Source organism: Diaphorina citri, unplaced genomic scaffold (genome assembly GCF_000475195.1).
Source record: "Diaphorina citri unplaced genomic scaffold, Diaci psyllid genome assembly version 1.1 scaffold45, whole genome shotgun sequence".
Classification (NCBI taxonomy): domain Eukaryota; kingdom Metazoa; phylum Arthropoda; class Insecta; order Hemiptera; family Psyllidae; genus Diaphorina; species Diaphorina citri.
The window spans coordinates 268,038-291,701 of record NW_007377482.1 but is presented as its reverse complement, the minus strand read 5'-3'; the positions used below and the strand labels follow the sequence as shown (position 1 = coordinate 291,701).

Here is a 23,664-nt window from a genome sequence, read left to right as displayed (position 1 = left end):
TCATTCTTGTGTCATAGTTAGGTATTGTTTGTTTGCTAAATTAATTTAAATATGTATTTATATTTTTAACATATTATGAGAGGAAAGAGTGTCAGAAGTCACATCTAGGCATTAGGCATGTACCTAGCTACTTTTATTCTGTACAATTTTAGAAAGAAAAAATAAATAAATGGGTAGTGAAAAATTGTCCGTCTGGAAACCCCTTCCCCCAAAAAATAATTATTCTGGAGGTGAAATGGTACGAAATCTGACCCAAAAAATAAACCTTTTGACCTAAATTTATTACAGGGTCATGCGAGGAGCCCTTGGGAAATCAAATCCAAGAGCTTTCGACACTAATGAATTTAGAATTGCTCAAATTGCTTTCGTCTGACACAATATTGAGGAAAGTCTGGGGCCAGTTTTCCTGCAATTTAGGTATAGACTCTACAGGGAATTGGGCGTTTTACTTAGAAGAACAAAAAATAGAATTTGTGTTTTACCATCGTAGCATATTCTTGACCAAGGAAGGTATCTAGGTATTGTGAAAAAAAGAATGTAGAAAATTTACCTCATTTTCCTCGATACCTGATACATAGCTTGGTCATTCGGTTTTTAACAAGGGCTTTCCTGATAATTATAGGTAGTACCTAAATCACAGAAACATGTGAAAATCTAATTCAAAAATCTCTTTAAGTGTTGAAATTTCTGCCATTTTTTCCCCTGTTAAAATAAGGAACTTTACGAATTTATTGTAGACGAAATGAGAAAAAAAGATTTTCCAAGGTTTCCTGAATGATGTCTGAAATGTTAAAGTTCAATTTAAAGATAAGATAAGGATACCAGAAGCAGACTGATATCTTTGTGTTAGAAGTGGTTTCGCATTTCACAGTTTTTATGACGTCACAGTACAAAAGATGTTTATTTTGCCCATTGTGTTTCGTTAGAAGAGATTTAAATGAGAAAAGATAGCATTTCTTTAGAGGAGAAAAGATAGCTCAGTGCTATTACTTTTGTAATTGAAAAAAAAACAGAGTGTTTAAAGTCACATCACAAATTTCAATTGATTTTCAGCACGCTTTCGTGAACTGAAGTGTCAAGTTCTACTTACACAAACTGTCACAGAATAACGATTTTTTAATTAAATTTTTCTAATCTACCCTATACTTTTCTATTCTAATCTATTCTACTTTATACTATTCTATTCTACTTCATACTTTTCTGTTCTATTCTATTCTACTTCATACTATTCTATTCTACTCGTACTATTCTAGGTACTTCATATTTTGATAGAGAATAATAAAATTTCATCTTTCAGACTAACGCTCTGCAACATCGCAAAATTTCTAAGAAAATTAATACTTAGTCGAGTTTCGTTTCATACCATATTTTCTCATCGCGTTTCTTATCCAGAATTCCTGAGCGTTTCTCCTAGAAATGGATAGGATAAGACAGATCGAGAAGAAATGCTTAAGTGAAAAGAATAATGGGAAACGAAGCGGAGAGAGAAAACCAGGGAGAGAGAGAGAGAAAAGAAGAAGGTGAAGGAGAATAATAATAATAATAATAATAATACTAAGAAGAAGAAAAGAGAGAGAGACAGAAAGAGAGAGAGAGAGAGAGAGAAAGAGAAGGATCCTTCATTTCGAAAATAGCGGTAAAGGAATTTGTATGCAACCTTGCCGTTCGCTACAAAACTGACCTGGGATTAATCATAAAATTCATGAACACGGGAATATAAAAGCTGGAAAACATGGAAGCTATGTAGGGAACATAAAAACATGGAAGATAGGAAAATAGAAACATAGAATATATGACGGTGTAGGGAACATAGACGCTAAAAAGACAAGTGGAGAAGATAAAAATAAATTAATGGAAAATTTGGCAAGGTTTCATGCAAGGTAACACTCGCAGAAGGTAATTTTCATGTAGGGGCGAAAGAAATATTAGGTTTAATAGGTAATAAAAGTACCAAAAATATAATATCTCTACAACTTCAGTTACCTAATACCTATCTACAAAAGCGTAGGTAGGTACATACTAGGTAAATGAAAAATTAGAGACGCAAAAAAAGAAACAATAACACTCAATGCTTTTTAGCTCCTAAAGGAAACATACAAACAAACGAACGCAAAAAGAAAACTCATCATTATTTTTTTGCTCATTACAAAAAGAAAAAAAAAACTCTTGAGAAAAAAAACTGTTCCTAACAATTTAAGTACACTTTATACAAGCTTTCAAAAGGCAAACAAGCAGAAATCTCAAAATGACAAAGCTTGACAAGCGATGGAGAGGGAGAGAATAAAAAAAGACGCAGTTTAGAGATTTAAGTCAAATCTACCTATGCCCTACCTTCCTTCTATATATACACAAAAAGGAGACAAAATATATTCTAAAATATGTTGCGAAATTCCAGAAAAAATGGAAAGTTGAAAAAAGGATCTACCTATTCCAAAATACCAAAGTTGGGTATCGTTATGGAAAAACTTTTAGACTGCATAGAATTTCCTGTCCGTAGAAAAAGTCCAAGAAGAAAAAACAGTTCCTATTTTTATAAAATAATGTTCTTATAATATAAGATTGAAAAGAAAGTTAGTATTGTTCGGCGAAATTGTTCAAATTGAATGCGTGGTCGGGCTTTTGTTAGCTTTCTGGTGTCTACTGGAAGCTTTTAGTCACGTTGTATGGGGCGAGAGCTTTTGGTGCGTGCATGTGGTCTGAGACGTGATTCAAGAACCTAATAAAGTGGTGGAGAAAAGTCTGGAATACTCTGGAAGGAAAAGTTTATTCGCCCACTTTGTATGTACATACTTACAAATCGTTGAGGCGGGATTGTTGAACATGGGAAGAGAAAGTTGGGAATATTGTTTTGTACGTTGCACATTGCATAATCAATGAGTTTCCAGGCATTCATACAAATTTGTTCTTTTAACCAAGGAATACCTACCAATTTTTTGACAAAAATATAATAATAACAATAATAATAAATAGGTAAAGAAAGATACAAAGAAGAAGAATTAGAATTAGACGGAGAAGAAACATTAAATTGAGGAAAGAAACATTAAATGTGACAATGTAACAATAAAACCGGCTAGAAGAACACCATGCAACAGATGTTTCAGTTCCTGTGAATTATAACCTCAGTGAAACAGATGCAATCAAGACTTTATTGCCCGTGACGGTTTTACGGTCCTTGAAACCCATTTACATAAAAATACATTTCCTTGGTCCCTAGGTATGCGCTTCAAGTAAATAGATGTTACTCTTATAAGATAAATAAAATAAATAGACCATGCCTTTAGGTTAGGCGGAAGGCTTAAGAAATTCACCTGTACAAAATGTGGGCCTAAAAAAGAAGAGGAAGAAGAAGGAGGAGGAGGAGTGGATGAAGAAGAAGAAAAAGAAAGAGAAGGAGGAGAAGAAGAAGAAGCAGAAGAAGCAGAAGAGGAAGAAGAAGAAGAAGAAGAAGAAGAAGAAGAAGAAGAAGAAGAAGAAGAAGAAGAAGAAGAAGAAGTTAGGTAATATACTGTTCTGCTCCTCAGGTATGGGCCTTTTTCCTCGTGTTTGTTCTATTTTAGGCACGTAGGTAAAAACACAAGTAATAGTAATATTTGTGCTTTATTATTAAATTTTGACATAAATATCATGTCAATAAAAAAAAGTAAATTTAAACTTGTGACAGCACTACCACCAGTCCACCCAACCCTCCCCGGGGCCAACAGAAGGACGCGTGGAGGATGAGGGTGGCATAAATCAAGAAGCAAGGTTTATCTTGAATCAAGGATTTAAGATAAATCTTGAATCCTTGATTCGTGGCAAGTAGGTATTTTATGTAAAACTTCGAACAAAAATGTTAAATTTTACGTATTTATTCAGAAAAGAGCATTACATTTTGTGTAACTACCTATCAACCTATGGGTAGTTATAAAATAAAAGTAAAATGGGAAGGTACATGGCCTACCTGCCTGTATTTACATAATTATGTACCTAATTCCTATATCTTCCAATATAGGTACCTATTTACTTACCTACTCGTAATAGGTATTTACTTTGGGTTATGTAGGTACTTAAAATTTGAGTAGGTTTTTAAATTCAAAGAGGTACCTAGTCTTTTTTTCATACAACAAAGAGGAAGATTAAATTCTACCCACACAGGTTTACTTCTTCTTCTTCCTCTTCGTCTTCTTCTTCCTTTTCGTCTTTTTCTTCTTCTTCTTCCTCGTCGTCTTCTTCTTCTTTTTTAGTATTTTTCTTCTTCTTTTTTAGTATTTTTTCTTTATAGGTAGGTATTTTGTTTTATCGATTCTCGTTTTCTCCTCTATCTAATCATTTTCTATCTGTTTTCCTTTCTCTTCTTCCTCTGTCTCTCTCTTTTTCTCTTTTTTTTCTCTCTCTCTCTATCTCTCTTTCTGTTTCATTATTGTATTTTTTTTTTCTCATACCTACTTACCTAACTGCTTCTTGAAATTATAATAGGTTTCTCTTCCTCTTTTACTCTTTCCTCTCTCCTTGCTGCCCTTTCCCTTTCGTTCCTTCCTCTCTCCTCCTTTATCCTATCTTATCTTTCTAACTCCTTTCTTTGCCCCTTTTCTTTTCTTTGTTTTCAAAGAAAAGAAAAGTAAGACTCCTCATTTACATTTTCACATTTTTACTCTTCCCATTTTTCTTAATTTAACATGAGTGCTTTTTCCTCCCTCTTTTTCTTCCCTTTGCCTTCTCTCTCTCTTTCTTTCTCTCTCCCTCTCTCTCTCTCTCACTCTCTCTCCCTCTCTCTCTCTCCATTTCTTTGTTTTGTATTTTTGTATCAATAACGACGGCCGTGGTCGAATATGTGTGGACACACCTCATTTTAGGTACCTCCAGGTTGAGAACACTTTGGTGACGAGAGGATTTGAGAATTTGACATTGGCTAGGGCAGCAAGGGCACTTCTGGACTTTGGATCTTTAAAATGTTTGTGCCGTTCAGAATTATGGGGGTGGGCTGACTGAGGGGTCAATAACTATCTTTTTTTTACTGGGCGAATAAGCGCGCATTTTCCTTTCGCAATATTCATGATGGTACGGGTAGAAAAAAGGGAAATGGAATATTGTCTGACATTGTACCATTTCCCACCATTACCACCTGAAAATTGCGAAATTAAAATACGACCTAACTGGTATACTTACCCTAACTACTTTTGGTTTCCTGTCAATACTTAGTTGAATGAAAGTTTCATGTTGATTTCAAACCATCACTCTGAATTTGGTACAATGTAAACTTTTCAGCGTTGAAATCTTCTCAAATTGCCGGAGGAAGGGGCAAATTTACAAATTTCTGTTCCTTTGTTTTGCAAATTTTAATCTTTCAAGTTTTGGGAAATGGTATCGAATTTGAAATGTGTTTTAAGACTTTCGTTTGAAAATGTATGAAAATTTCAATGTCTTTAATACCTCCTATTTATACTTATCAATGTTCTTTGAAGGTGGTCTTCTCTTAAAGTTAAATTTTGGAACTTTCAAGTATTTGTTTGGTTTTTAATAGAATTTTCGGTATACCTGTTGACAATGACAGTAAAACTTTTGAGTAGAAGGTAACCATGTGGTATTTGTGAACTTTCAAGTATTTGTTTGGTTTTGAATGGAATTTTCGGTATACCTGTTGACAATGACAGTAAAACTTTTGAGTAGAAGGTAACCATGTGGTATTATTTGTTAAATGAAAACAGTGCCTAACTTTTCACTTGGGGATTTTTGGTTTTACATATTGGAATTTAGAATTCAATTGTCATTGTTTTCATTTGACATTTTAATGAAACTGTACAAAGTTACCGAGGCTTCTTCAGTTAAAACATTTGGTATTTTCTTGAAGGTATTTTCTATACTAACTACCTAATTGAAGATTTTTTGTAACATGATACCTATACCTTCATTCTCGCAGTCTACGTGTTCAAATTCTCAAACAAATTGAGAATGCCATTACGTTGAACATCCCAATAAAAGAAAGAAAGAAAAGAAAAATATTCTGTCTAAAAATAGAACTAAGAAGAAAGATACAAAGGGAAACGTTGTAGGGAAACGGGAAAAAGAGGAGGAGAAGGAGTAGAAGAATAGGAAGATGAAGAGGAGGAGGAGGAGGAGGAGGAGGAGGAGGAGGAGGAGAAGCAAAAGACTGTTTAATTATTTCAATGGGAATAATACGAGTACCTACCTATAGCCATCTGGAGGCTATATAGGTGGTCATTTAGATGGCTATCGAAAAGCAATTTGATGAATTTATTGGCAATTTAGATTGGTATCAAAGATTCTTCAAATAATGAGGTAAGATGGTGAGATCTTATGTCCGTTGTTGCGGTATTCATGTTACGATTTTTGCAGGGGCTTGGCCTGATGGAATGCACAGTCATTAAACACGCCATAGATCTTACCGGCGCGGTGCTGCGGCACAGTAACTGTACATGTCTGACATCAGTATTCGTATCTCGTATTAGATTCATGGAGCTTATCACACCTTTGAGACCCTTGGTCTCTACACTTAAGCCTCTAATGGCCGTTCATACCATTGAGAGTTAACACAGTGTCAAGGATTTTCTCTGACGTCATCAATTTGGTTTACACAGGCCATTATTTCTTGAATTCTGGATTAACTGAAAACTATCTGTGATAATAATAATAATAAAATCGTTGTTGCTCGTGTGTGTGTTTGTTTATTTTATATTTATTTATTATTAGGTACCAATAGGTACATATGTAAAGAAATACATAATATATTGATTGATGTTTATATTAAGTAGGTATTAAGGTACGTACCTATTCTCAGAAAAGCATTACTTGGTACCTGATTGTTTCTGTCAAAATATAACAACATATTCCTCGTGTACTCTCTCTTATTCCCTTCCTCTATCACTCCCTTTCTCCCTCTTTTTGTCTCTCTTTCTTCCCTCCTCTTTGTTGTATTTGCTCTTTCAGACCCTCCTTTTCTCTCCACCCACTTTTACTTTCTGATCTTTCGCTATCTCCCTCTCTCTCTCTTATTCCCTTCCTCTATCACTCCCTTTCTCCCTCTTTTTGTCTCTCTTTCTTCCCTCCTCTTTGTTGTATTTGCTCTTTCAGACCCTCCTTTTCTCTCCACCCACTTTTACTTTCTGATCTTTCGCTATCTCCCTCTCTCTCTCTTATTCCCTTCCTCTATCACTCCCTTTCTCCCTCTTTTTGTCTCTCTTTCTTCCCTCCTCTTTGTTGTATTTGCTCTTTCAGACCCTCCTTTTCTCTCCACCCACTTTTACTTTCTGATCTTTCGCTATCTCCCTCTCTCTCTCTTATTCCCTTCCTCTATCACTCCCTTTCTCACTCTTTTTGTCTCTCTCTCTCTATTTCTCCCCCCCTCTCCTTAATGGACAGAATAATGGAGAGGGTAGAAAAGTCTTGAGAAATATGGACAGAATAAATCACAGCTCTAATGAGAAGGAAAAAGCTTGTGAATGACTGGATAAAAAGGAAAGAGAGGAGGAGAAGAAAAGAAAGAAAAGAAAAAAGAGGGTGGTTAAAAGATAAAAGAGGAGCATCATACTCAGAAAAGTGGTATGAGAGAGAGAGAGCGAGACAGAGAGAAATAGAGAGAGAGAGAGCAAGAGAAAGAGATAGAGAGAGAGCGAGAGAAGAGAGTAGGTAATTAATTCTCAGTCTCTTTCTGGGTCCTAAATCATAAATTTTCTTACTGGGTCGTTCAAACAAGTGTCGTCATTAAGAAATTTGGGCCCGATCAGCCTTTGACAACCAAGTATGAGCCCTTTTATTTGTTTTGCTATAACTCCTGCACCAAAGGACCCAACACAAAGGAAAATTGAACCCTGATGGGTATTTCGGTTCCCGACAGGGGTTTTTCTTTTTTTCAAGCCATTTTTAAAGCAATTTTTTTGCCATTTTTTTGGAGTGATTCACCCAGTACCAATCTTCCCCTCCTCCTCTCTCCCTCTCCTCCTCTTTCCTCCCCTCCTCTTCCCCGATGTCATTAGGGATTATTTTTTTTAAACATGAAGAAAATCTTCGGAAAATTTCTTCTGTTATATTTCCCAAAGGTATTTGTATGTACTTCGACTTTTTTCACTCGAATATCGTGTGGGTTGTGTGTGTGTGTACGGAAATCTTTTTCTGCAGAAATCGGTTTTTACCTTTTTACTCGAATCTGAGATCCTTTATTTTGTTATTATCTACCTACTACTACCTATTATTATTATTATTACTTTCATTTCAAGAACTTTTTTTCTCTCTCTCACAAATCTGATCCCTCCCTCCCTGATTTTTTGAATGGGGTGTTTTCTTGAATGGGATTTTTTTTTTCTCTTTCGATAAAACAGACGAGTACAAGGTGGGTATAGGTTGTCTGGAATTTATACTTTGATATTTTTACCATCGATTCAGGAGGTCGAAATATGAGACTAGAAAGTCCCCAGAGCATGTACCAAAAGCTGATTTGGTCAGATATCGAGCGAAAACCGATGGTTTTTCTAACCACGTAAGAAAACCTCCAAGATTACGATGGAAAAAAGCTAGTCATTTTCAAGTTCTTTACTTCTTTCCAATTGCTCTTTGGTAGCAAAGGGCTAAGGATGACAAAGGGAGACTTTCAAACTTCCCAGGCGAAAACCCCCAGACGAAGAAGGCCCTAAAAGCGGGGGCAGAGGGTGTACCATCCTAAAGTCAGTTTAAACTTAAACAGAGGTAAAATTGGTGAGGAAAAGTCCAAGAGTTGATTCCGAAAGAGCTCTTGAACTTTTTTAATCTTTTCTACATTTTGAGAGGGACTTGAATTTCAAGTGCCAGTGGGTACTGTGGTTTCTGAGAGGGTATTAAGGGAATATTAAATTTGTACCTTAAGTACCGACGCATACAGTAGGCAATTATAAGTGGTCAGATAAGTTCGAGGACAAGGACAAGTCAAATAAAAGATAGAATATGTAAGTGGAAAAAAGTTTGGAAAATAAAAGGGAATTACGTAACCCCATAAGTAGCATAATACATATTTGCATAGTCGGACAGTAGGTCAATATTGGTCAACAAGAAGTTGAAGATTTTTATTATTATTATTATTATTATTATTATTATTATTATTATTATTATTATTATTCGTATTATTATGCTTTTTGTCTTGACTGAAAAATATGTTCATATTATTGTTGCAAATGCTAGTCATAAAATTATAATAATCTGTGTTACATATATGCTGTGTGGGTGTATTACTCTAATCCAAGCTGTAAAAACCTTGACTATTTTGTCTGTCTCTCCTCACATGGTGAGGGACATGCTACCAAAATATGGAAATCACTAAAACACCCTATTTTATGAGCAATAAATTCTCGCTTTCAGGTCAGTCTGAATCAAAGTTTGGTTATATTATTCAGAGGCCACGACAATTCAAAAGAAAGCTCTTTTTTGCGTTTAACCTAACCCTATAATAGCACTGGTCATCAGTACCCATTTGTGACAGCTCCTTTTTGTAGGAATTTTTCATTGTTGTGGCTTCTAAGCTAGTACCCGATGTTCGGCCAATCACACGTTTGGAATTTTATTGATGCTTCAGTGCAGCTTTAACATAACATAAATAGCATAAAGAATAACATTATATACATTTTTATAAAATGTATAATATGTTTAACATACTGGATCTAGATATAATAAATATGAATGTAGGTTATTTCATTGTAGCACATGAAATTCATGAAAATGCAACAAGCAGCTGGAACTTCTAGCTGTCCCACTCCCACTGAAAAGTAAACAGTAACCAAGAAACGCAAGGGGAAAAATAATAATAATAAGAAGAAAAAATTAAATAGGTAGTCAAATTTCTAAAGAAATAAAAGTAAAGAACGTGCGATATTTTAATCTCGGCCAAATCTAGAATAAACATACCTGTATCCTTGCAATACACTTGCACATGCAATACAATGTAAAAACTTGCAAACTTACCTTGTAAGTGCTGCGATCCAGCAAAGCTCTATTCAAAAATTCGCCTGCACAAAAAATCTAAGCCAAATCCCGAAAAAATATCTACCAAAAGAATTGCAATCAAAAGTCCCAAGTAGTGAGAAAAAATCAAAGTTCTTTTTGCTGGCAAAAATTAATTTTGAAAAAGCTTTTGAAAAAATTGTTAAATAAAAATGACGCAAAAAAGCGATGTGTTCTGAACGCGTGAAAAACTCAGAATGAAAAGGAATAACCATCTTTCGTCGTTGTGTTTTTCCAGAAGAAAATAGACAGAAGAGAGAGTGACAGGGGAAATGGAGGGGAGGGGGGGTGGAAAGGTGGAGAAATGAGGTGTTGGAGGGGTAAACATTCAGGAGGAAAAGAAGATGCTGAGGAGAAGGAGGGGAAAGAAGAGAGGGTGACAGGTGGGGATTGAGGAGAATAAAGATGGTAGGCAGGGAAAAAGAGGGAAATGAGGATTTAGAGGGGTATTTTGGAGGAGAAGAGGATGCTGAGGAGAAGAAAGAGAATTAAGGGCGGTAAGTAGGGGAAAAAGAAGGCAAAGAGGAGAAAAAAGTGGTACGTAGGGGAGGAAAGGGAAAAAAGGGTGGGTGGGGGTCTAATAGACTGAAGAAGTAAGGGGAACCACAAGAGGGACTTTTCAGTGGAATAAGGGGAAATAGAGAGGGAAGGAAAAGAGACAGTGAAGGAGGTATGGAAGGGAAACAGAAGAGAGGGGGAGGAAAGGGTTGGAGGGGAAGGAGTAGACCCGTCCATGGGTGGACCAAGACCGTATTTTCCTTTCACAATTTTCTTCATGGTAATGGTGGAAATGGGGAAATGGTACAATGTCAGACAATATTCCATGTCCTTATTTTCCACCACTTTTCTTCGCCTTTTTCCGCGTTCAGACGGAGTCGGCGTTTTTCTTCAGCCTCTCAATCAGCCCTTGCTATATGATTGCTTTGGTCTGACATTTGGTTTTGGCACTTTTGGCTACAAAAATGTCACGAGTGGATGGCCTTCGCACTCTACCTATGCTAGTTCTATGGCAAGGGAAGCTAGACTAAGCTGGTCTACTCCCTGTTTAAAGTCCCCCTATTTTTCACCACTACTACCATGAAAATTTCCAAAGGAAAACACAAAATATGCGTCAATTTTTCTCAGATCGGCCTAGTTCTATGGCAAGGGAAGCTAGACTAAGCTGGTCTACTCCCTGTTTAAAGTCCCCCTATTTTTCACCACTACTACCATGAAAATTGCCAAAATATGCGTCAATTTTTCTCAGATCGGTCAGCGACAACACTTTGGCGCCGCGACTATTTCGGAGGCGGACATTTGAATTGCGAGTTGGAGTTGGCGATTTCGGCGAACTTGCTGTCGATCGGCACCCGATCGTCGTAGAGGGACGGCGCCTGGAGAATGATGCCGGCCGTTCCGCCCAGGACGGCCAATGTGAAGATCCACAGGAAGAGACGGTCGAGGACGAGGGCCACGTACTTCCAGTCCTCTTTCACCTGTGAGGGGGAGGAGAGGGAAGAACATTAGAGCAAGTACAAAGTTACAAACACTAGTCTATTCATCTATTGGTCGGTTTCACCATTATTTTTTCAGCCCCTAGAAGGCCTTTTAAGCTAACAGTCTATTAGTTTTCATTTGATTTGTATTAAAACAGGGCTGTTAAAAGTGTTAAGCTTACAGGGCTCTTAGGGACTAAAAGAAGGTTGGCAAGACCCACCCTATAGCTAAGGTACTAACTTGTAGGTTGTATGTATGTACACACATAAGATGATAATAATTAGGAAATAGGAACAACTTTTGGAGTATGACTTTTGAGAGAGAAAAAAACTTCCAATTTCGACTTTGGAGCTGGAAAGTTTGTAGGTACAAAATGTACTGCTTGTTGTATCATTCTGTTCGTGAAGGAGCTTTATATCAATAGTCTCTCGCTTGTAGAGCAGATATTTGAAAGGGAGACTTTTTATTCTTAAACATTAATTTTTTCTCTCTTTCTCCTTTTCTGTCATTTTCATTTTATTCTAGAACCCACAGAGGGCGAGAAAGAGAAAGCGGAATATTAAATAATGTTTAATTAATACTGATTAGAATGACAAAAAATTCCATAGAATGATGTAGAATTTTTTCATACATTTTAACGTACAATTCTTTTTTTAATGTCATATACGTATTAAATTTAAGTGTCCCTATTTATTTAAAAAAAAAAAAAAAAAAAAAAAAGGGAAGAAAATACAGAGGCACAGATGTTTAATGTAGACAAAGCCTATTTTTTTAAAAAAAAAAAAAAAAAAAAAATAGTGAAGAATATACAGAGGCACAGATGTATAATGTAGACAAAGAGGGCATTGAACAGAGAAATAGAGAAGGAGAGGAATAAAAGGGAAATTAAAAGGGAGGAGAGAGAGAGAGAGAGAGAGAGAGAGAAAGCATCATGAAACAGATGACACCAGCTTTTGAAGGAGTTAGAATGTAAAAATGTAAAAAAAAAGATACATGAGAGCAAAAGAAAAAAAAATGACATTATTTTTCCTCTTGTTTTATATTCGCAAACAGGAGGGTGGGAAAATTTAAATTATTGTGTACACAGACCTCGTAAAAAAAAAAAAAAAAAAATGTAAACCATAATTCTAAAAAAAAAAAAAAAATATTTGATTAGTCAAAATAAAAATTTTTAAATGAATATATGTAATAAATATGGGCCTAATGAACTAAATTTTATTCCAACTTTTGGAGTCAGGGTTGAAATTGTTCTTCAAATTATTGAAACAATACAGAAAATTATGTTTCAAAATATTTTGAAATTGAAGGCGGAGAAAATTTGTGTGAATTCAGGTTGAATAAGTAAAAACAGAAGGTAAAAATAATGAAAATTGGGTGTAGGAGGAGGAGAAGGAGGCGGATGAAGAGGAGAGAGAAACAAAAACGAAGAAAAAAGAAGAAAAAAAAAAAAAAAAACACAATGTAGATTCCTACTCAAAAATGAAGAGAAAAAAAAAAAAAAAAAAAAAAAAAAAAAAAAAAAAAAATACACAATGTAGATTCCTACTCAAAAATTGAAATAAAAAATACGTTTTTATGTGCCTACAGGGTGAAATGGGATAATTTAATAATTTGAAAGAAAAAGCCCCTGTCGTAATGTACCTAATCTGAGTAGGTACGTATCTATTACAAGGTAATTTCAAACTGACCAGAAGCAAAGTGGTAAAATGAGATAGGTAGGCAACAAAAACACCTAATTATTATTGGGTGTTTCATTCTTGTCCTATGTTCTTTCTGTAGGTACAATTACATATTTATGTAGTTTTTCCCGCATTTTTATTCCTTGAAATTAAGTCCAACCCTGACTTCAAGAGGGGGAATTCTAAGGGGCGAGTTTTCTATCTATGGAAAAAATATCCCCAATTCAAACTGTTTACCTTCTTCGTCCCAAATACTTTAAGGTTTAAGGTGTGTCCACAGATATTCGACGGTCGTCGATAGATGTGAATCGACGTCGATCGACGGCCGGTCGACTATTTTTGGACAAACTTTTAGGTCCGATTTCTTTTATTCAAACTTTTGGATCACCCTGTCTATTTGAACAGGAAACACGGCTGAAATAAATTTCAAGATAGCGGTAGTATGGGTGGGTATGGAAAAGTGAAATGACGCGAGATGAAATCGAGGAAGGAGGAAGGGGAAGAAAGAATGAGAGAGATAAGAGATTGAGAGGAAGAAGGAGAAGAAGAAGAAGTAAAGGGAGTACGAGAGAGAGAGAAAGAGAGAGTGAGAGAGAGAGGGGAAGAGGGAGAAGAGAAACTGATATTAGGAATGAAAGCATTGAAAGCAATACGATAAGAAGCAAAAAGAAGAGGGGAGAGAGAGGAATGAAGAAAAGGAAGTCAGAATTGGAAAGCGTCAGGAAGAGGGGTAAAAAAATACGGAAAATTTTGGAAGGAAGAGATAGAGAGAGAAAGGGAGAAACATGAAGAAGGGAAAAAGGAAAAAGAGAGGGGTATCCAGAAAAAAAGGAGACAGAGAGAGAGAGAAAGGGAGAAACATGAAGAAGAAGAAGAAGAAGAAGAAGAAGAAGAAGAAGAAGAAGAAGAAGAAGAGGAAAAGGAAAAGGGTATCCAGAAAAAAGTCGAAAAAAAAAAGGATGAGAAAAAATATGGGGGGCAAACGGAAAAGGAGCCAGAGGGAGCAAAAGATATCGTAATGTGATTTACACTTCATTTCATCAGAGGTGGAGGTGGAGGTTATGGAGGAGAAATCAGGACAGATCCTTCTCTTCCTCTGACAGGAGGTGAAAGATGTGAAAAATTTCTGCTTTCTAAAAATCAACATTAAAAAAAAAGTTTGGAAACAAATTCCGACACTCGAAGCTCACTGCTGGGGGAAGAAAGATAGTCCGAAACAAGCAGAAAAGGTTTTTCCAAACATAAGTCGACCAGCAGTGTGGACGGTTCAGTCGACATCGATCGATGACCGGTGGACTATGTTTGGACAGGACACAACTTTACTGCTTGGTTCGGACTATCTTTCTTCCTACAGCACTAAGCTTCCAGTTTCCGAATTAAGCCCAAATGGGGCTCTTCCTGTAAATTAGTACGAATTCTCTTCCTCCTAGCGCGTTACCCACCTTCGTGGAGTCGTCCTGCATTCGGGTGTGTTCGGCGATGAACCGAACGCAGAAGCAGGACCGATGCATGACAGGCGGACACTGGGCGTGACTGAAGGCCGGTGGCCGGAGGTGTTTGCTGTCGTCCTGTGGCGAGGAAGACAGAATGGCCTCCGTGAGAATGTTGCTGAGCGACACGTGGCCGTGGATTTTGCAACTGCCCCCGCTCCCGCCTATGAGGGGGCCGTCGGCGAGGCTGTGAAACAAAGTTGGCAACATTGGATTTTAATCTAGAAGATGCATGTCCAAATGGAGGATCAGTGTCGTCATGTCACGCACGTGGAGTCATGCGGAGTCAGAAAGATGTAGTTCAAAGTTTTCCCATAATATTGCAGTTAATCTGGTCCAGGACCACCCGTCCCTTATTTGGCTTAACCCATTGTGTCCTTCTATACTTACTGCGTCCCGTCTTAAAATTCTTAACCCATTTCTGCCCACCCGTCCCTTATTTGGCTTAACCCATTGTGTCCTTCTATACTTACTGCGTCCCGTCTTAAAATTCTTAACCCATTTCTGCCCACCCGTCCCTTATTTGGCTTAACCCATTGTGTCCTTCTATACTTACTGCGTCCCGTCTTAAAATTCTTAACCCATTTCTGCCCACCCGTCCCTTATTTGGCTTAACCCATTGTGTCCTTCTATACTTACTGCGTCCCGTCTTAAAATTCTTAACCCATTTCTGCCCACCCGTCCCTTATTTGGCTTAACCCATTGTGTCCTTCTATACTTACTGCGTCCCGTCTTAAAATTCTTAACCCATTTCTGCCCACCCGTCCCTTATTTGGCTTAACCCATTGTGTCCTTCTATACTTACTGCGTCCCGTCTTAAAATTCTTAACCCATTTCTGCCCACCCGTCCCTTATTTGGCTTAACCCATTGTGTCCTTCTATACTTACTGCGTCCCGTCTTAAAATTCTTAACCCATTTCTGCCCACCCGTCCCTTATTTGGCTTAACCCATTGTGTCCTTCTATACTTACTGCGTCCCGTCTTAAAATTCTTAACCCATTTCTGCCCACCCGTCCCTTATTTGGCTTAACCCATTGTGTCCTTCTATACTTACTGCGTCCCGTCTTAAAATTCTTAACCCATTTCTGCCCACCCGTCCCTTATTTGGCTTAACCCATTGTGTCCTTCTATACTTACTGCGTCCCGTCTTAAAATTCTTAACCCATTTCTGCCCACCCGTCCCTTATTTGGCTTAACCCATTGTGTCCTTCTATACTTACTGCGTCCCGTCTTAAAATTCTTAACCCATTTCTGCCCACCCGTCCCTTATTTGGCTTAACCCATTGTGTCCTTCTATACTTACTGCGTCCCGTCTTAAAATTCTTAACCCATTTCTGCCCACCCGTCCCTTATTTGGCTTAACCCATTGTGTCCTTCTATACTTACTGCGTCCCGTCTTAAAATTCTTAACCCATTTCTGCCCACCCGTCCCTTATTTGGCTTAACCCATTGTGTCCTTCTATACTTACTGCGTCCCGTCTTAAAATTCTTAACCCATTTCTGCCCACCCGTCCCTTATTTGGCTTAACCCATTGTGTCCTTCTATACTTACTGCGTCCCGTCTTAAAATTCTTAACCCATTTCTGCCCACCCGTCCCTTATTTGGCTTAACCCATTGTGTCCTTCTATACTTACTGCGTCCCGTCTTAAAATTCTTAACCCATTTCTGCCCACCCGTCCCTTATTTGGCTTAACCCATTGTGTCCTTCTATACTTACTGCGTCCCGTCTTAAAATTCTTAACCCATTTCTGCCCACCCGTCCCTTATTTGGCTTAACCCATTGTGTCCTTCTATACTTACTGCGTCCCGTCTTAAAATTCTTAACCCATTTCTGCCCACCCGTCCCTTCTATGGCTTAACCCATTGTGTCCCTCCATACCTACTCACTGTGACCCGTCTTTGTTTACCCATGTTGCACTTTTCTCAGATATAATTTTAACCCATCTCTGATCACCTAATTTGACTTAACCCATTGTGTACTTACTGCGACCCATCCGGATTATACAGGGGTCTGCGCATGACCAGGATGCGCGGCAGGAACTGAATGAACACCCGCTTGACCCAGGGCGCCATCTTGTGGGTCTGCGGCGAACGAAAATGAACATTGAGCACAACGACAGTTACACAAATACTGTGGACAAAACAGAAAATGGAGGGGATTTAGAAAATGAGGAAGTGTCGTGAAAATGCTGCACTGCGCTGGGACATTTTGGGGTGGAAGGGGGCAAAGCAACATAATAATTTTGAAAAATCGAAAAGAACTTGGTCCTAGTTAGCTCGGTGGGTACAGCGACTGCCTGGTAAGTGCTAAATCGCGGGTTAGATTCCCGCCTGGGGAGGATTTTTATCCTGAATGGATAAGGTTCGTTCTCGGAACGGCTGGGTTTTTCCTGTCTTCCTTTTCTCTTTCATTTCGGGACGATAAGACCTTAACAATTAGGTACAGTTCCCTCTCTCAAACCTCTAAAAAAAAGTATATATATTAACTCTCTCTCTCACACACACTCTCTCTCTCTCTCTCACTCTCTCTCTCTCTCTCTCTCTCTCTCTCTCTCTCTCTTCAAATCTGGGTTAGTCTAAAAAGGGGGAGTAAGTTCTGCGTTGTGAAATTTGTCAGACGAGCTTAACACAATTGTCCCATGAAAAGCTGTGTTTTATTTCATTGCTGAATCGAATTGACAGGTTTTCCTTTCTTTTCTTTGCAAACTTGATCTCTGTGCTTTTCTTTTATACCCTCCATCGCTCTCGCCGTCTTCTTCTCCTTCTCTTTCAGTAATATCTACAATAGAATAAACCGATTTTCTGACTTCTTAATGCAACTTTATTGATTCTAGACTGTTATTCGAAAATGTCGAGATAATATTCATTTTTTTTCTTTTTTTTTTTTTTTTTTTTTTTTTTTTTTTTTTTTGCAATTTATTTCTCAAAGGGCAGCAGGTACTTGGGAGAAATGTGTCACATCCCCCTACCTACTCAAAATATAACAAAATAATAGAAAGTAATATTAGTGGAGATGCCAAAACGCCCTATACATAATAAATTTTACCAACCTCAGTGGTGTAGTGGTTAGCGCGGTGGACTTCGGATCTGGAGGTTGGTGGTTCGAGTCCAAGTCAAGTCATAGAATTTATCGTAGTGCGTTAAGCAGGGAACGACATTTGTGACAAGCATTTATGCTTAACACAATTAAAATTCCTTCTTTTTATTTACTGATATGTTTTATAAAGCGTCAATGTTCAAGTGCCTTGTTTTTCTTTTTTAACAAGTAGATAATGAAATTTGTTTTAGTTATGACCACAGATTTTAATGTTCCCAATTTCATGGGGTCCGCGGTCCACTGGATTGAAGATTGAAGCGATTACTAATCGTCTGACGATACCAACTCTTCTATTGTCCATTTCTTGTCCATCTCTTCTCTGATCAACTTACCTTATAGATACAAGGATCATGGCAAATATAAGGTACTTCCCCAGGAGAGGCACAACCAGGGAGGTGGGAGGTATGATTTCCACGACCAGTAGAAAGAACACATGGAGACTAATAAGGATAGAGATAGACAGCGTCACCTGGTGGGAGAGAAACAGAGATAAAATTAGTTCATTGAGTTATATCCTTCCAACACCGTGAGATAGATGCCATGTCTAGCTCACGGAGAGTAACGTAAGTTCATGGAGTACTCAGTAGGTAACGCCCGCCACATACACTCACACCTCACAGACCTAGGTCTTTTAGAAAGTCTCATCTTTTGTGTTTGAAAAAGCTTGAGACCCTGGTGTGTAAGACGGTTTGAGAGGCCAAGGTTTCAGGGTGTGTTTATGTACCGGGTTGAGATGAGCTCGGACGAGGTGAGATAGCTGTCCCGGCGGCAATTTTTAAAATTTATTTTATGTTTATTTTTGTTTGCTTTGTAATTCGCTTGTTTGTAATATCTAATATAAATGAAAAGTATAATATAAACGTGCAAACTAGAGATAAAAAGTAAAAAATTAATTCAGATTGTACAAGTTGCGGAAAAAAAATCAAAATTTCGAATTTCCCGCCAACTTTACACGCTCATAAAGGCTTAATGGCCTATCTCAGCCCGGTACATAATCACACCCTCAAGCCTTTTCCGTCATACACGTTACGACGTCTGACAGACCACAGTCTATGAGACCTGGGTCTATCAGCCGGTCCGAGCGTGAGTGGCGGAGAGAGGCTATTAAGGCTGGTACTAAACCAGGGGTGATAGAACGTTAAATGCACCCTAACCCAAAGATTGCCGAGATGTGAATAGCTCATCCCTAAATAAAGGGGATTTGTCTGAAAATCGGTCAATTATATGAATTTAACAAGGGAATTTAGCTAAAAATCGGTCCCTTACCTGAATTTAACAAGGGGATTGAATTAAAAATCGGTCCCTTTCATGAATTTAGCACGGGGATTCAGCTGGAAATTGCTCCCTTACATAAATTTAGCAAGGAGATTTAGCTAAAAATCGGTCATTTACGTATTCGTTGGTGGAGGTTGCTTTTCCTTACCTTCTCTCCACTATCGGAGGGCAAATAGAAGGTGAGCACCGTGAGAAAGGAGATGCCCATACACGGAATGATGATGTTGACCGTGTAGAAGAGGGTTTTCCGTCTCATGGTGATGTTGAACGTAATGTCCAGGTAGGGCTCATCACAGCACGTGTAGAACTTCTCATTCCTGTCGGAAAATGAGAGAAAAGAGAATAAACGAAGAAAATACAAATAACAACAGAGATCTCAAGCTAAGTAAAACAATGTAAAAATAAGTTAGTGTAATTAAAAAATAAGAAATGTATAAAAGCAACATGGTTTTATTAGGTAAATTTCCAAATTTAACCTCCTCTTTAAATAAAACACATTATACAGGGTGTTTATAACATCTTGACGAGGGGTGGGTTTCTCTGGTTCTCGAGAAACCCACCCTTTACTTCGTCAAAAAATGTGAGCTTTGATACTGACCTCTCAATAAATCATACATAGGCATTGGAATTTAAGTCAAGGAGTCTTAAAATTTATGACGCAGTAGTATGCTGAATATATTGTTTTACACAATATTTGGATGTTAAATTGTTAATATTAAACATAACAAGGCTTTAGATTTTAATATGCAGGATATTGAGGAGTAAGACAAGTGTAAGTTAAAACTTAAAATAAATGTCTTTAAAAAATAAAACGCTCATACAATTTAGTTTAATATATTTGCACATTAAACAATAAGAGGCTAGCGTCTTGAAATGAGCATTTAAGAAGAAAGCGCCTTAATATTAAGTGTAACTTCCACACTTTGCATAATAACGGGCTAGCGTCTTAATTGCGTATTTAAGAAGATATCGCCTTAATATACAGTGCCATTTGAACACCTTAAAAACTAAAGTAATCTGCGTCTTGACGGAGATCCAAGACGCATTCGCCTTAAAAATTAACATTTTTCCATTAAATCTTAATATGTTTTTTTTTCAGTGTAGTCAGGACTTTAATATGAACACCATGTTTTTCCAATTTTTTTTTTGATAGGATTAAGATCTCATTGTCATCAAATTCAAAAATGACGAAAAGTATCGATCAATCGTAAAATCTATAAAGTCCAAAGGATGCCAATCGATAAAAATCCAGCAAGTGGAGAAGAAGGTAAAATCTTTGGACTTACCTTACAGCAGGTACCTCGAGTATGTCCCACTCCACGGACATATAAAATTCGGACAGGTCCACGCCCACCCGCTCCCGCCTATGAGGGGGCCGTCTGCGAGGCTGTGGAACAAGTTGGCAACACTGGATTAATAGCACCACAAGAAGGTCACACCTAGAGGCTTAGATTTAGGGACGAAAGGTCCCATATTAGGTATGAAAAGTTGGCAATACTGGATTAATCTAGAACAGACATGACCAAATGGCTTATCTGGCTAGGGCTAGGGGAAGTTAAACAGAGAGTAGTCTAGTGTCTAGCTGTGGGACTATAAAGAGGGAGGAGAACAGCTAACTCTAACCAGCCAGCTAACTCTAAACAGCTAAGAGCTAACCAGCCTAGCAAGCTGGCAGTTTCCAAAGGGTTCTCTCTGGAACAACTGCGTTTCAGGACGAGCCAATCATGGCTAGAGAAGACCATCACGTACCCTGGTTTATATTTCTTTCTTTCGGGCTGATAGACTACCGATTCAGACAAGGCAAAGGAGCTTTCAGTCCTACTGTTTTCGTCCATTACCTCGGGGACACCAACCTCAGTGGTTAACGCGTTGGACTCTGGACCTCGAGGTGGGTGGTTCTAGTCCAAGTAAAGTCATGATATTTATCTAGGTGTAATAATTGGGGAACGATAATTGTAGCAATTAAGTATGCTTAACACAATTAAAAATTCCTCCATTACCTTGGGGACAGGTCATCCTTGTTTTTCCGACTCGATTCGCGTTTGAATCGTGACAGATCCTCGGTGCTTCTGGCCGCAGTGTGATACGGATAGAAGCTCTCTGGATGATGGTGGTGCTCATCCTTGGCCGGAACACAAGAGCGCATCATCGACATTGGACCTGAAATTCTGGAACGAGAGGTGTGAAAGGGTTAAATTTTGACCGCATTAGGAACATTGCAACATTCTGGGACACTAAACGTGAAAGGGTTAACTTGCGACCTGTTAACATTGTACCTGAAATTCTGGAGCACGAGGCGTGAGAGGGTTAAATATTATCATATTGGGTAAGTGGTAAGTAAGTAGGGGACATGAGAAAAGCCCCGTGGAGAGTAAGGGATGCGGTGCTTCCCTAATTTCCATGTAGAACACGCTTTATTTTATTTTACTTTCCTTATCCTATTTTTTATATAAATTAAGGTGGAAAGGTCAAATCGGGGTCAGTCAGTGGAGACAAGATGGCGGACAGAGATTAGAGTGGCATATTATTAGATATTGGGTTTTGTTTGAAAATTTCTAAATAATGACAAGGGAGACCTCGTTATTTATCAGCAAATAGAATGGAAGATGCAGACTTTAATTTAGGCATTTTCTAAATATAGGTAGGTACTTCATTTTGTTTGTTTAACACAATAGTATTACATTGTTAATTAGGACCATCAACCTCCGCAACCATGCTGCTATCACAAAAATGACTGGTCTTCTTTGAGGTAACACATTTTTCCCCCACCTCATCCTAACTCATCTCTGCCCACCCCACCCATTAATTCTTAGCCTTAACCCATTGTGTCTCTCCATACTTACTGCGACCCGTCTTAAAATTCTTAACCCATCTCTGCCCACCCGTCCCTTATTTGGCTTAACCCATTGTGTCCTTCTATACTTACTGCGTCCCGTCTTAAAATTCTTAACCCATTTCTGCCCACCCGTCCCTTCTAATGATTTCAACCTTTTTTTTTTTTTTTTTTTTTAAAAAATTCGTTCATATTCGAAGAGAATTTCATAGGCATTAGCCCCACCCGTACACAGTATACACAGAAAGCCCAGGTGTAGGGGCAAACAACCCTAGAGGATGGGTTAAGCTTCTACGAACCCGACCCTAGTTTGCACCTTGATCAAACTTTATTTCCTCAGTTAATATTTTTGTTATGAAAAATTCACTTTGGATTTAAATTTGAACATGCAAATTGCAAAATTCCTTTTGAGTCAAATCTCAAAACATGATTTGCAATAAGTTACAACAAAACAACTAAAATTACCGTCATGCAAACTAATGATATAATGATGAAAATACCGATATTCTACGGAACAAGATGTTTGATGCAATATCAACGTGCAAAAAGTACATTCGTTATAAATTTATAATGTTACATTCCTCCTATTAAAAATAATTGGACTATTAAATAAATCTGTAAAATAAGCATTTATAAATAGTACAAGTCTGTCAATTTTGAGAAAATAACACTTCGAAGGAAAATATTAGTTCATTAATGTTTACTCTTATCACAGATTGTTTGTTTTAAAACTAGGTAAACTGTTTGTTTAAAAAGTAGGTACAGTGTTTGTTTTAAAAGCAAACTGTTTGTTTAAAAAGCTATCAGTATTAATAAACACATAAAATATTGAAATAAAAAATATTATTATTGGTGAACAATCACAGCCAATGAAGTGGCAATTTAACATTAAAACAATAAATTAATGTAGAGGTATGGGTAGATAATTTCGTACAGTTTTGCCTAGCTTTCTTCTTGTTCTTTTACCAGACTCTAGTTAGGTTTCGATTTATCTGATTGAGGATTTTAGAACAAACAAGCCATTCTTCCGTTGAGGATGATGATTGATGAAATATCCTGATGAAGAATTCTTCGGTGGAATGGGTGGTAATAGGCGTCTTCTGAGGGTTCTGTTGAATCTGCTTCCAGTGATGATTACTCCTTCCAGGCTACTTGCGATCTCTTTGAATTCCCAAAACTTACATACCTACCCAGGTAAAAAAAAAAAAAAAAAAAAAAAAAAAAATGCATGAAAATTTAAATGTTAAAAAAAAACAACAACAACCAAATAGGTGCCTTTTAACCTCTATTTTTCCTTCAAATTACCCATTATTCTCATTTTTATGTGTTTTATTAAGAGCAGGTCTTCCAATTTTTCTCCCACAGAAAAATCTCTCTCTCCTCACATTAGCACATCCAACATCTCTTAATAATACTAACCAGCATGTATGATACGACCCCATCTCGAATTATTCATACGTGAATAAAGACTTTATCCAAATCACATAGCAGAAAAAAAGAATAGAATTTACTACAGGGTGTTCACTAAAACTGGGAACATTGGATATACGAACAATGTGCAAACCCGTAGAGTTATTGTTACCTAAAATAAAATATAATTTATTAAAAGGTAATTTTATAAACAAGATTAAGTGAAAAGAAATAATGTGGGTTATGGAAAACAAAATAAACCTGCCAAACTTGGTCCAAGTAAAACTGTCCTATTCGCGGTTCAGTGAGCTGTAAAACTCTAGATCAGAAAAAGCGTCCCTACAGGCCCCCCAAAGGCTCGAACGAGCCGAAATCTAATGATCAAATCTCCCAAGTATCTTCAAATTTTCCACCGAATTTAATCAAAATCGGACATAACAGTA

At 37.5% G+C, this 23,664-nt stretch overlaps 1 protein-coding gene across 1 annotated transcript; it reads right to left on the bottom strand.

Annotated features, from left to right (window-relative positions):
• Window positions 1-10,687: 10,687 nt before the first annotated feature.
• On the bottom strand, window positions 10,688-21,693 carry LOC103514754 (acetylcholine receptor subunit alpha-like). The gene is made up of 9 exons (XM_008479659.3): window positions 21,675-21,693; window positions 20,979-21,138; window positions 20,265-20,357; window positions 19,127-19,295; window positions 18,036-18,172; window positions 16,591-16,737; window positions 14,558-14,792; window positions 11,198-11,435; window positions 10,688-11,076 (listed from the first exon to the last, which is right to left on the bottom strand). The coding sequence occupies exons 1-8, from the start codon at window positions 21,691-21,693 to the stop codon at window positions 11,238-11,240; spliced, it is 1,158 nt and encodes a 385-aa protein (XP_008477881.2). The 3' UTR covers window positions 10,688-11,076; window positions 11,198-11,237.
• Between the last annotated feature and the right edge of the window lie 1,971 nt (window positions 21,694-23,664).

Excerpts from the sequence above, each read along its gene's own strand:
- LOC103514754 (XM_008479659.3), bottom strand. Across the intron at positions 19,296-20,264 it reads CTCGAGGTACCTGCTGTAAG|GAATGAGAAGTTCTACACGT; the intron begins GTAAGTCCAAAG and ends ATTTTCCGACAG. Across the intron at positions 11,436-14,557 it reads TGCAGGACGACTCCACGAAG|GTGAAAGAGGACTGGAAGTA; the intron begins GTGGGTAACGCG and ends TCCCCCTCACAG.